The sequence below is a fragment of the Arabidopsis thaliana genome, chromosome 4 (genome assembly GCF_000001735.4).
Source record: "Arabidopsis thaliana chromosome 4, partial sequence".
NCBI lineage: Eukaryota > Viridiplantae > Streptophyta > Magnoliopsida > Brassicales > Brassicaceae > Arabidopsis > Arabidopsis thaliana.
In genome coordinates this window covers 8,550,545-8,564,186 of record NC_003075.7, presented here as the reverse complement: position 1 = coordinate 8,564,186, position 13,642 = coordinate 8,550,545, and the positions used below count along the sequence as shown (strand labels likewise).

General features: G+C 37.0%; 3 protein-coding genes across 9 annotated transcripts; 1 reads left to right on the top strand and 2 right to left on the bottom strand.

The window, feature by feature from the left end:
* Positions 1–519: 519 nt before the first annotated feature.
* AT4G14980 (Cysteine/Histidine-rich C1 domain family protein) lies at positions 520–2,311 on the top strand. The gene has a single exon (NM_117585.6). The coding sequence runs from the start codon at positions 580–582 to the stop codon at positions 2,215–2,217; it is 1,638 nt and encodes a 545-aa protein (NP_193234.4). The 5' UTR covers positions 520–579; the 3' UTR covers positions 2,218–2,311.
* A 211-nt stretch (positions 2,312–2,522) lies between these two features.
* AT4G14970 (fanconi anemia group D2 protein) lies at positions 2,523–10,544 on the bottom strand (the record flags this gene model as incomplete). 6 transcript variants are annotated; one of them, NM_001340985.1, is made up of 32 exons in its annotated part: positions 10,002–10,544; positions 9,494–9,917; positions 9,154–9,405; positions 8,868–9,080; positions 8,642–8,773; positions 8,426–8,555; positions 8,287–8,333; positions 8,117–8,218; positions 7,928–8,035; positions 7,673–7,815; positions 7,475–7,569; positions 7,309–7,387; positions 7,167–7,215; positions 7,006–7,086; positions 6,611–6,706; positions 6,427–6,530; positions 6,145–6,289; positions 5,836–6,081; positions 5,561–5,602; positions 5,267–5,471; positions 5,051–5,184; positions 4,698–4,878; positions 4,373–4,608; positions 4,190–4,285; positions 3,847–3,945; positions 3,724–3,756; positions 3,485–3,613; positions 3,325–3,385; positions 3,163–3,218; positions 3,020–3,076; positions 2,811–2,931; positions 2,523–2,662 (listed from the first exon to the last, which is right to left on the bottom strand). In NM_001340985.1, the coding sequence occupies exons 1-32, from the start codon at positions 10,331–10,333 to the stop codon at positions 2,523–2,525; spliced, it is 4,368 nt and encodes a 1,455-aa protein (NP_001328521.1). In that variant the 5' UTR covers positions 10,334–10,544. The 6 variants fall into 6 exon arrangements, with proteins under 6 accessions (NP_001328521.1, NP_001328522.1, NP_001328525.1 ...); NM_001340981.1 differs by having other exon boundaries at positions 5,836–6,289; positions 8,411–8,555; NM_001340984.1 differs by lacking the exon at positions 3,020–3,076 and having other exon boundaries at positions 4,331–4,608; positions 4,659–4,878; positions 5,836–6,057; positions 8,411–8,555.
* Positions 10,545–10,568: 24 nt separating this feature from the next.
* Positions 10,569–12,943, bottom strand: MAPR4 (membrane-associated progesterone binding protein 4). 2 transcript variants are annotated; one of them, NM_117583.8, is made up of 8 exons: positions 12,724–12,943; positions 12,383–12,468; positions 12,231–12,302; positions 12,075–12,112; positions 11,686–11,729; positions 11,418–11,464; positions 11,089–11,263; positions 10,569–10,986 (listed from the first exon to the last, which is right to left on the bottom strand). In NM_117583.8, exons 1-8 carry the CDS (start codon positions 12,829–12,831, stop codon positions 10,819–10,821), a joined length of 738 nt encoding a protein of 245 aa, NP_567451.1. In that variant the 5' UTR covers positions 12,832–12,943; the 3' UTR covers positions 10,569–10,818. The 2 variants fall into 2 exon arrangements, with proteins under 2 accessions (NP_567451.1, NP_001329526.1); NM_001340979.1 differs by having other exon boundaries at positions 10,626–10,986; positions 11,440–11,464.
* Between the last annotated feature and the right edge of the window lie 699 nt (positions 12,944–13,642).

The window sequence follows — 13,642 nt, the reverse complement described above, 5'->3', positions numbered from 1 at the left end:
TCTAGTATAGAAGGATAAATGTAAGATATAAAGAAATTGATTACTGTTGAAATAGAAAGTTATTAGCAGTCTAATTAAGGTGTCTATTTTTGTTCTAATAAAGTTAACTAATACAATTATAGGTATGGTTTCGAATTAAATAAATAGTATGCCTATTCAAACCCACCCTTATTTGTTCATACAAACTCGAATTAAAAATATTGTTTGCACATGGGTTAATTCCGAGAGAAATGTGATTTTGATATACTAATAGTCACTAGATCTATTCAATTATTGTTTAATACTTCTCAGTTTTTCCTATGGGCAAACTTCTTCTCCCCATTGTTTCAAGGATGGTTTGGACAACTACTACTATTTATATGTATACTTGTGTATTATTTTTGTTTGAATTAGCTGTCTGTGTTGGCAAAACCATTATCATTGGTGATATAAAAATATATAGTACAAAGACTAAGAAAATAAAAATAAAAATGAATTTATGAGTTCCAAGATCTACAATTCTACATAAAGAGGAACCTTAGCAAAACAAAAATTGAAACTCAACACCTATCTTTCTTTCTTTTCTCGGTTGAAATAAAAATGCTTTCTACTGAATCTGAAATAGAGACCAGGCCTAATCTTTTGGTGCCGTTGCATGAACATCCTTTATCATGTACAGAAGAATTTATCTATTCTTGCGATTTTTGTAATAGTCGAAATGGCATTGCCTATCAGTGCACGGAGTGCGGCTATCGGCTGCACAAAGACTGTATCCAGGGCTTTCTCAGCTATCCATCTCCGTGCGGTCACTCTCTCAAGATCTCCATGCCCAACAAATCACCTCAATATGCAAATGACCGATGCCATTTTTGTCTGTGCAAGCTTAAGACTCCGTTTGCTCGTTGCACGGTGTGCAACATAAACATTAGTCCACTTTGTATGGTAAAGCAACCACCACTCACTATTTGTAACCCAAAGCACCACAAGCATAGCCTCACCCTCTTGGTAAGGTTAGTCATCTTTACTTGTAATGCATGTGGTGTGGAAGGCGACCGCAATCCTTATGTATGTCTTCAATGCAATCTGATGGTCCACAAAGACTGTATTGAGAATCTACCGCGAGTCATATGCATCAATCGGCACGATCATCGCATCTTTCATACTTTCCATCTTGGTCAACGAGAAGAACATTGGGAGTGTGGAGTTTGTCGGAAGACGGTTGATTGGGTATATGGAGCTTTTAAATGCTCTCGTTGTCCTAATTACGCCGTTCATTCAAGATGTGCAACGAAAAAGGAAGTGTGGGATGGGATCGAACTTGAAGATGTACCCGAGGAGGAGGAAGAAGTCGAAGAACCATTTGTGGTAATTAATGAAAAAGAGATCATTCATTTTAGTCATGAAGAACATGTTCTCAGATTGGATGAGAATTATGTTACGGATAATGTTAACATGCGTTGCAGAGGTTGCGTTCTTGCCATCAACGGTGATTCCTGCTACAAATGCGTGGAATGTGATTATATTCTTCACAAAGCATGTGCTAGTCTTCCTCGGAAGAAGCGACATTTGTTGCATAATCATAAACTCACTCTACAGGTTGACGAGGCTGCATCTTCAGATTTTGTGTGTACAGCTTGTAGAACGTATTCTAATGGTTTCAGGTACAAGTGTTTCGAAGGTTGCGAAGATGATGTTGTGTATGATGTTCGGTGTAGTTCCGTATCGGAACCATTTCAGCATGATCTGCATCCACATCCCTTATATTGGACATTGGAAAGTTCCAAACGATGTCAAGCTTGTGGCACGGAAACTGATGATAATCTCTTAAATTGTACGGTTTGTGATGATTACGCATTATGCATGAAGTGTGCCACTTTACCAAGAAAGGTAAAACATAGGTGTGATGATCATTTTCTGTCACTATGTCAAGGTGTGGGAAACGCAAGCGGCAACTTGTGGTGTGATATTTGTGAGACCAAGACAGATCCAAATGTATGTTACTATACATGTGAAGAATGTGGGCTTAGTCTCCATCTTAATTGTGTTCTTGGTGATTTTTATTATGTTAAGGTAATTCCTGATCAGCCGAAAGTATTTGCCAACAATGGGGTTACTCGACTTTTTTGCGGCGTTTGTGAAGTTCGTTGCAAGTTTCCCTTCATCATGTGGGGAGCTGTAGGAGACTTTACTGGCTACGTTTGTTCGATTAACTGTGTATTCCCAAAAGCGGATAAATAATAGGGTAGCCATGAAAGTATTATACAAATTTGTGAAGGCATTCGATATGTTTCCAAGATGCTGCAAGAAGCTATATTTGTTGGCATTTAAGCCTTTTAGTTATTATTCAAAATGTTTTAGTTGGTTAACTTAGATTACATGTCCCATAAATTGTTGGTGCTTAACACATGAACCATTTCCCTAAATTTTCTCTCTATTTCACTTTGTGTTTGTTTCTCTAAATTCAACCTCACCGAACTATATATAGATGGATAGATTTAAGATACTAAGAAATCGATTACTGTGGAACGTTAATAGCAGTCTAATTAAGGTGTCAATGGAAGTTCATCCTCTTGCATGGGCTCTTCTTCTCCGGACATGGTTTCTTCAACCTCATCGGCTTCGTTATCTATATAAGCCTGAGAACTCACTATTTGCCCTCTCAAGTCCTTGTGTTTCAAGCTACCTGCAAATTCAATTAGTATTCAAAAACTCAGTTTCCAAAATGAAAGTGTTCAAATGCTACTCAATGGTAGAGATTTTAAAGAAGAATTAAATGAGTTTCGAAAGAGGGAAAAAACGAAAGCAAAACTATGTGTTTTTTGTGTAGTTACCCATCCAGAAGTTGGAGCCGCCTGATGTTCTATGGAGAAGAGCCTTAACGTGAAACAGAAAACGCTCTAAAGATCTCTTTGTTGCTGGTATTTTGCTGGTTATGGCTGTTTGTTTCATACCCTAACCTCCCCCAAAACACAATACTCCACACTGTCACATTTATTCTGTCTTTGAGAAGAAATAAAACACACTGGTATCTGAAACTAACCTTGGCTTCAGAACATAGAGTCTGTAATGTTCTTGTCGCCTTCTGGAGATCTTTCACCTAATTCACATTTCAGTTGTAATAATTTCAGTGGACTGAGGGAGAGAGATATAGTAAAAGAAACGGCGTAGTACAATACAACTTACCAACTGGATGACTAGTTCTTTATGATCTTGAAAATGTGCTTCCAAGAAATCAAAAACTGCACATGTTTTTTGTTTTTCCAATATCAAGTTTTCAAATTAATAAGCCAGCTAATCAGGTATATATCGAACTCTTGTCTGATAAGAAGTTGGAAAAATTTATACCTTTAAGAAATGAGTCCACATACTTCCCACCATACTTGATAGCCATGCCATGAATTGTGACCTGTTTAAGTCATTATAATACCATCAATATTACAATATATCTGACAGGTTTAATGCGCAATGTGTTATACTCATGATACGTAGCAACAAAATTGGTTACCTTTTCATGAGATCGGCACAAGTTGACTAAAGATACTACCACATTTACAGTTTTCTGAATGTTTTTCAAGTGTGCCTCAGTAGTTTTCGGTTGACAGTTTTGTCGTTTCTCTGAGCTAACCGTCTTCACCTGATTAGGATACAGATGATAGAACACAAAGGTGAGAACTGTAATTGTATAGCAAAGAAGATTGTAATAATAAGTGAAGAGAATCGGACAAACTAAGATGGATTACTTACCAGTTTGTTGAGAATTGCAAGATTCTCTTCAAGCTGCATGTAGCACCAGCGAAAATTAGGCTATTAGTCTCTGACGCAATTACTCACTGAAATAAATATGAGATAGCTAAGAATTTGCCTTACCAATGTCTTGTACCATCCTCTAAAAGTAGCTGCGCATAGGGTTGGGAATTCATGATCACGGGCATCATCATCTTCTCCTGTTGACTTGGATAGAGAGGCCTAATGCAAACAAATTTCAGAGACGTGAAATGAGTTAAATTATATAATATACTTCTCCATATGAAATAAGTTATAGGTATTTAACTATTTGCAGATTTTCCATTTCAGGATGTAACACTTAATCAACGCAACATGAGAAGATGGGTTTAGTTTCCATGAACCATAACCCAAGTGGACGTTTTGTGTTATCATAAGATATCAAAATCTATGAAAGTAGAACCCAGAGAAATATTTTTCCATGTACCTGAGGTAAAATGGTACAAGCAAGCTCATCAAGCAAATCAGATGTGGATCCACTGGCTTCCAGGTATATTCGCAATATGGTCTGAACCATTTCACCCTGCACAGACCCAAAGCTATACACATTCAGAAGATTGAGCACTACTGTAAATTGTACTATCCGCAAATTTGACACAAATGGACATACTTTGTTCTTTAAGCCCTTATTATCAGTACTTTCATCGACCCATTTATGCCTGAGAAGTTTCTCAGCAGAAGTTCCCAGTTTGGCATGTAGATTGGGTACAAGACCATGAAAATGACCTGGGTTTCTCTTTCTGTTAGCTTCTTCAGATACCTTACCAAGATATTTTTGTACAGAGGTCACCACTAACTGTAGAGTGAGAAGACATTCAAAGGCCAGATCAAAGGAGAAGGAACATGCTGCAGTAACATTATACAATTGCAATGGGAGTTAGAATAAGATAGCATACGATAGGGGAAATCATCAGTAAACGAACAAAAATAGTTACCTTTATTCAAAATATCTTCAAAGAAATAAGAAACGCCAATATACAAGTACTCCTTTGTCCCCGGTGACGGAAAAGGTTGAAAGTCCGGAAAGTTAGCTACTGGTATTTCAGTTGGCTGGAAGGCTTCAAGAAGATTCAGCAACAGTGACTTGTCTGTTTCAAACTCGGGGAGGGTCAATATCTGTGACCAGGAAGAAAGAAATTAAGAATTTGGGAATTGAGATTAGCATATATATACTTGTATATAAGTTAAGACTAAAAGGAACTACATGCAACCAATATACAACTGGTCAAGTTAGGAATGTGGTCACCATATAACATCACAAAATTGGCATCGGATAAGAATAAATTACCTTGCTGAAACAGTATAATACTTCTTTGCACACCATTGTGTAAACCAGAGATTCAGAAACCACAATACTGGATGTGTTCGGATTTCCGGACAAAGCAAACTCATCTCTCCAAGTAGTTTGAGAAGTTTCATCACCTATGATTATTTAGGCAACATTAGAACAAGCTAAATCAATATCTTTAGCTCGCAACAGGTTGATCATCTCCAGTTATCTTACCTCTTATTAGCAAGGAAATAGCTATATTCAAATGTATCCTGAGGCTTGGAAAAAGTCTTTTAATTTGGTTGAGAAGTTCAACCAATTTGAATCTCCCGAAATAACCTGGAGCGCTTCCACGTTTAAAAGGATGTTGTTTACCAGGAGGAACAAGACAATCCAGCTTGGTGTGAAGATCATGTAAGAGATACAAATACAAAGGCAGCTAGCAAAGAAAATAATAAGACGTTAAGTAGCACTTCTCATATCTACAAAATTAAGTTTAACAGAATATGTTGGTATTTGTCTTGGTACCTCAGCTCTATACTCAGGGCTGCCCATGTCTTGGCTTAGAACCTATATGTGAAAGCCAAAAATGTTAATCATTCCTATAAGCTTCGTGATGACATTTAAGCTATGTACGACAGGTAGTGCTGCCTTTGATGGCATTCCAAGAATAATGTAATACAAACTCAGGCTAAAATTCAATGTGAATTCATGTGATATTTATATAGAGTATCTATGACAATCATTCAAAAGAGTAGTAGATACTAATATTCAACCAGATAAAGAGGTTTGAATTGGCCGACCTTTGGAAAATTTAAGATGGAAAGGCATTGAGGAAGAAGAGGCCTGAACTTAAATCTTTGAGCTTCAAGTGCCGAGGAAACTTGAGGAATCTTCACAATTAGAGATTCATTATCAGAACAATTTTCGTCCATTGACCCCGCTGCTGTGCTGCCATCCATAGATGGAAGGGAAGGGGTTCCACGTAACTGTGTTTGACTATGACTCATCACTGCTCCTGCTTTCTTGAATGCGTCCATAATAGTTGGCTGTCGCAGCTTTTCATTCACATCTGAGTGCTTTGATTTTTTCAAGTTATTTTTCATGCTTACCTTGCGTTGGGAGGCATCATCGTCCAGCTTCCTCTTCTCGTTCTTCTTCCTCGGATGTTCTACATGAGATTCAGAATAAGGGTGGAGCTCCGGTAGAGACTGAGGAGATAGTGTAATCAAATTACTCAATAAGCTTTCCAAGAATCTGTTTTACCAAGTATTATTTTTATCAGAATTTCATCACGAATACGCTTTATGACGACCAAAAACATCTGAAACAAGAGCGTAAAACACAGCAGCACATTACAAAGCTTAGATTGAATCAGAGTAGAATGAACATACACTAAATTTCTGAGGCGTTTTAGAAGCTTTGTTGTTACATCCTTTACAGTAGCCTGACTAATGCAACCAATTTTTTCATCAATTTGGGAACTGAAGGCGTTCAGCTGCAACAGAAAGCAAAAACATAAATAAAAGAAATTATGGTATAACAAGGTCGCAGAATATACAAGGTAATGTTACTAACGAGTTCTCGTATCCAGTTTGCAGCATAATATAACGAGAGGGAGAGGATTTCTTTCTGCTTCTTTGCCAGAGACTGCCAACCAGCTGCAGCAAAGTACTTAAACATTGGACAAGAAAAGTCAAACATCAGCAAACAGTCACAGTACAAATAGATATAATTTTGGAGAATGTATTTTCTTATCACTATTACTTTCAGGGTTCATGTTTAGAATTTCAACTTTTCTAAATATGCCTAACCATTCCCCTTCAGTGGTCCTTTCAAACGAAAGTAATAAATTCGAAATAAAAATAAGAAGCCTTTGTTCTGCCATCGTGCAGAGATTGGAGTGCAGATCTACACTTGTCATTTACTGGAAACATAGCAATATGTTTCTTGAAGACAATATAGTCCCTCACCTTTGAAGAAGGAAGGTGCAAAGGGCATCCGAGCAGAGCATCAACCCCGGCAAGGGATCCATCATTTGTCAACCTCTCAACCTGAATGTAAACAAAAAACAATTCAGGTTAGTTATGATATCTTGAATAACCTCCCAGTTTCAAGTGAAAGAAAGTCTTACAGTTGATAGCAAAAGAAAATTTGAAGGAAGAATCTGCAGACAACAGGACCTGCGGGAAATATGATTCTCTTAATTAAGTCACAGTTGTCAGAGAGAAATCTTCAACAGTAACTGAAAGCAGGGATAATCTCAGAGAACCAACTCTGAGGATGAAGATGCCAGGGCCAAAATATTCAAACAGATTGGTGATATACTACCATCCAAGTTCATCCAAAGATCCCCTAAGCGATGAGAAGAAAAGAAACGGAGATCAAATCCATGCAATGCTCAGAAGAGATTCAATTAATTTAAGTAGGATCAAGAGATACCTTCTAGTCCAGAATATGAACCCTTTTCGGCCATCTTTTCGTTTTCAAGATCGGCTAGAAAAAGCGACTCAAATTCTCCCAGATGCTTCCCAATCCTGAAAAGCAGTATAAAATTTACTCTGGATAAAGCTTAAGATTACTGTGTAGCCTTAAAAACTACTAAACAAGCTAGCAATAAACTGTTACTGAAATCTTCACCACTCCATAATTTCTGGTTGAAGTAATTTATGGCTAAGAATGGTAGCGAATTCATCATAGAACATAATTAGGGCTAAGTTCGACTGTCTGCAAGATTCAACAGATGTCTTTAAGAGCTCCAAAATCTCCCCACAATCTGAAACCTGCTAAATGAAAATTTTAATGGGCATAAGAGTGATTCCCCATACTTCCCATAGGAAACAAAAGAGGTACGAAAATAATTTTAATCAACAACTAAGAATTGCTGAATGTTACCTGCGATGATGAAAAGTCAGGAACACTCTTTGCATCCCCAAGTGACGAAACAATCCTAAGACTTCCAACTAAGCCCATCTTTTTGTACTTGAGGTCTGGATGACTAACCTGCCAATATAAAACCAAACAACTGGGAGTGAGCTGCCATCACTTAAGAAACCAAATCGAAGGCAAGATCATTCATATTACCTGCTTCCTTACTATCATCATAAGTTCATTTGAGATTGAAGATCGAAAAGAATCACCACTTGCACGAGCTGATAGTGCGAGGAGGCTGAAAACCTCATAGACCTGCGAGTATGTCTACTTTATATACAATAGATTGTCATACCAAGCAGATTGCAAAGATAAATGCCCACCTTATGCAAATTATCAATAGTAAATCCCTCTAAGTAGTCCAAAATACCTATACGACATAAAACAGCCAGAATATTAGAAGAAGAACAGTAAATGGATCAGCATTAGTGAGTAATATATCCAAACAAGTTCCAGAGATACCATTTATGTGGGAAGAAAAGGGGAGGAGTTGCTGTGCATATTTTTTCACCAGAGCTGTCATCATCTCCAAGACAGAACTGACCTCAAATTTGTTATCAGATCCCACATGTGTCACTAGGGCACCTAGAATCTGCAACCAATTCGAATTAGAACAAAAGTGGACTAGTTATGCAAAATTTATTATACTAAGAGATGAAATGTTAATTATGTTCTTACCTCTTGTCTTGAATAATTGTCAGTAAACTCTTCAAAAAGACGACTATAGATATGAGAGCCAATTTCCCTTGCCTTTTCTTCTTTGGATGACAAGAGGTGTTCAGCCAAAGAAACAAATGACGCAAAATTATCCTAGAACAATGAGTGAGTCGGGTTAATTCTACAAAAGAACATTCCCACATAGTACATGTATCAGACACTTTTCAAAATTTGTTATGAAGATCACCTTCACAAACTCTTTATTACCACCTATACATTGATCAAGCAAGGCCTCTTGTATGCATTCATCAACCACTTTCTTCTTAAATATCTTCTCGATGCTCTTCCGGACAGGATCCCCATTCATGTACATGAGAATAAGCAGCCATACATCGATTACCTTGAAATCTCGAGGTTTCTCCAGACTATTCAGCTCCTTTATAATTTCTTGACAGAGTATCTATATACAGAAAATGAAAGTGATGCCACAAAATGACAAACATTCTTAAGCAACTGTAATGAAACAAACTTACATTCTTAAATCGAAGGCTTGATCTTAAAGCATGGAGAATAGAACCTTCTGCATTATATGCAGGTACTTTTCCTTTGAGTTTATTTTGAGAAGCACAAGGTTGTGACATTCCGGTGAATTTCAACTGTTCCCTTATCTGGGAGATTATCCTTCTAACATTTACAGGAGTTGCAGCAAGAAGCAAAAACCTAAGTAGATACGGCATATGCTCTCCGTCGATTGTTCTAATACATGATATCGCTACTGTAATCGCCTTTAAGAAAGTAAAAAAAAAATAATGGCATTCCATCAACACAATGTATAATACAGAACCTTAAACCAATAATGAAGCAAAACCTCACCTGTTCTTGCAATTGATCATCTAAATTAAGGTTGGAGAAAGAATCAAGCACTGCAACAACAACAGCAGAATCTTCCTGAAGCATCTTTTCTAAAGAATCAACCACAGCTTGACAGTTGTGATCCCCAATAATCTCTGGCAACGATCCAATAATTTCCTTCTTTAAGTGCAAAGGACAAATAGATAGAACTTGCATTAACTTATCGGTGAACACATGGGGATTAACAATGAAATCGAGCCAACGAAAATGGTTGATGATAAGGCGAGCAACATCTTCCTCCAAAGAACATCCTGTAACTACATCAAAGTACTCCGGAAGCTTCTCGAGTAGCATTTCCTGAATATCGAGTTGAATCGGAGATACAAGCAGGAGATTTCGAACTAAACTCTCGTCTCTCTTAGTTGTTGAAGAAGAAGAAAGCATTCTACAACGATATATGAACAAATCCGATTACAAAGTGATGAAATCTCAGGTTTAATTTGGAAAACTCGAGTTGGAATTTACTGACCTTCGAAGATTACTCGGAGATTGAATATACAATGAAAATCCAGCTACGAAAACTGAGCAAAGAGCACCGACGTTATCTCTCTCGCCGGAATTGGCGGAGAAAGACGATAAGCGACCAGTGAGATTGCGGCGGAAAGCGTGTAGATCGGAAGGAAGACACGGCGGACCGTACGGATTCATCAGTGTGCATCCAACTTCGGCTAGAATGGCAGTCATCTTCTCCACCGCGTCGGGCTCAACGGATTCCTTTTGCGGCTGGGGGATTTTGAGAGACGGAGCAGCTGAGGATGACGACGGAGGCGGTGGAGGCTTTTTGCGAGAGAGAAACACCATTTTTCCAGTGACGGCGACGGAGATTACTCTTAATTTCGCCTATTGATTCTCCGATTAGCTAATTTCCTGAAGAAATTAGATTTCAAAATTTAGTAACCCTGAAGAAGCTACCGCCAAATTTTCAACAAAGAAGCGCCCAGAGTTCCTCATTACATGACATGCAGTCTATCGACGAAAATTCAAACGGCACTCTGTGTTATTAAATTACTCCGTAAGATTCTAGAACTGATTGCCGTTTAAATTCAGTACACAAACTACGCAATCCGCAATCTGTTGACGCAAAAGCAAAAACTGCAGGGTGTGTAACCAAAATACCCATAGTATTTAGAACTATTCGCCGTTTTAATTTAGTTACACATAAACTACACGCAATGCATCCATACAAAATCATAAAGAATTCTATGTGGTATACAAGAGTACAAGGCTACGAAAGAACTAGCTATTGCAATTTGCAAACTTGTTAAGACAAGTCTCGTGAATCATATTCAAACCCTGCAAGTCTTGGCAAGAGGTTCACAGTCTTTATAGATCTCCAAGCCAGACTGATCAAGTTGGTCTTCCTCAAAGCAAGCACAGCGTTTGCTCATCGAGCCAGTTATTGCTATCTCCAAAGGTCTTTGTACCAGTCTTGGCACTCCAACATCACACCAAACCTGCATAATAGCTTATGCTTTTAGTCCCATCAAGTATTCACTAATACGTTATAGTTCTCTCCCCTATAAACCGGATTGATAGAAGATAACAAGAGTTTCTACCTCTCCACCTTCATCTTGACTCCATCGTGAGTTGCAATTCGATTGCTTGGCTTCTTCAGTCTTCTGTTTCTCCATGAGTTGTGCACCTCTGGAGGCTTTTGCTTCAGCTCCTTTAAGGTGTTTAGTTGGATTCCCTTGGCTATCGTAGTACCGCCCAACAAGCTTCCCAACAGGACTGTTGATCACAAATTAAAAGCTGAGAACCAAACCAAGAGGACCATATAATACAAGGATTAAGGTGAGCAATGTATTATCCATACACCACCTTCTTAGTTTAACTATGCATCAGCTTTCTATTGTGTGAATTAAACATAAAAGTAATAAATTACGTGTAGGTCCTGGAGTAGAAACCTCGCCAGTCAACAATGCTCTTCACCTGCGGACAAGAAATCTTTGTCAAGCCATATCAAACATGTAACTAAACATAATCGGAGTTATAGAATATCAAACAGTTAACAAACTATATGCTACTTCAATATCTTAGAAAGTAATAGTTATGAAGAAATAAGCACATCTGGCACAATGGCAAGATCAAAGACTACTTTAGACGTTTCTATAATTTCATTGATGAGATATATGGAGCTAAAAAAACATTACCTCACTGCTAGATAACCCTTGTAACGAATCTGTAAGTCCATCTCCTGTACAAGAAAATAATCATAGCACACAAATGAGAAGTTTCCACAGATTTCAGGGACTTGATGTATAATATTCTCCAAATAGCTACAAAGTTTGGATAATTCTGACTTCTTCACGCATGACTAATATTGTTTATGAGGATTCAAAGATGTGTAATGGGAGGAACACAGAAAATTTCCTCATAACATTAGCAAGAAAAGAGAATGAAATCTCATTTTTTTCGAGGATGTCATGCCAATGTCCATAAGTACTAACAGAAGCAAAGACCATAATATACTACAAAATTTTCCACAAATTTATCTGGATCAAACAGGCATGGTGATTAGGATGCAGCAAACGATTCGTACCTGTAAAGTTGCCAGAAACAAATGCACGAGAAGCGTCTCTGAGCGAAAGAATGACATGGAAAAACACTTCCCATCAGCTACAAACATGAAAGATTAACAAGAAGAAGATAGAAGAACATATGAGAATCTCTCCACATAATTTTTAACAAAACAAACCTTCCAGCAAAATGGTTGTACCCTCCTCCACTACCGTAATGAAATTTTCCTTTCGTCACATCGAACACAGATCTGAATACTCAGTTCACAAGTTGTTAACATATGCGTTTACTTTCAAAAACCTGACAGCAGAAGGAAGGAAAAGAACTCACCCAAGAATCCCTAAGAGTATAGGTAATGTTTCATCAGTACCATTATACAATGCCAATTCTTCAGCAGAAAATAACCTCTTTTGATACTGAAACACAAACAAACCATCAAATCAAAGACATGAGACATCATCATAACATTGGTTTATCTATTTCAATTCTAATTAAACTCAAGACCCATACATAACAACCACAGAGACAAACTTCATTGGCTATAGAAGACCCTGTATAATTCAATCAAAAAGTAGCAGAAGCTAAATAGAGATTTTGAATTCCAGCTAAGCTCGTGTCTGTTTGGAATTTTCAGAACAGGGAAGTTAGTTAGAAAGAAGAGCAGTTGGTACTTGGTGTTGTGGAGACTTGAAGGAAGATCTGAAGTAGAGAGAGACGAGAACGACGATAAACGTGACGCCGACAAATGGAGATAAGAGAAACCTCCTCGCCGGAATCATCGATTGGATCCGATTTCACGTGTCTGCGAAATTTGCTAATTTTTTACACCACTTTTTAGGATGTGATGACTTTTTTAACTAAACAACAAAAGTTAAGGTACTAAACTGTGATACTTCAAATATTCAGAGTGCGTTTCATAAATTTTTTAAGACCGACCTTGAACACGATAAATTAATAAGATAATAATTTTTCTGAAAGTTTGATGTGAATGTATGGTCTCATCAATATCATAAATTAATAATTGTATAAATATATTAACTATATATATATTATATGTAAAAGAATTTCTTTAAAATATATTTTAAAATTTTTTTTGCTTAAATTCATATTTGTTCTTTGTTTGAGTATAATTTTCATATTTTATTGTATCAAAATTTTTGGTGTTGTTTTCTAAACATTATTATTATGTTTTACTTGTAACTGGTTCTAAATATATATTTTCTACAATGAAAGAAATCTTATAAAACAATTTTAAAAGTTACCAAATTAGGAAAATGTCTGTATAAATTAATAAATATTAATTTATCGATAAATTAATACCTCTCTAAATTAATAAAATTTCGCGGTCCCAACATTATTAATTTATAGAGGTTTTATTGTATATCGATTTATCATTTCCCTGAAGATTGATTGCAAGTTCAAACATACAATGGAAATTACTTATCTGATACACTTTGGTTCAGTCCTAAATAATGGTCTGATACGGTTCAATTCCAGTTAAAATTCCGGTTAAGTTCCACGCAATTCAAGGGATTTTGCTTTTCAAAAATTCCAAAATTATAAAATACACAGCTCACGAGAATAACAACA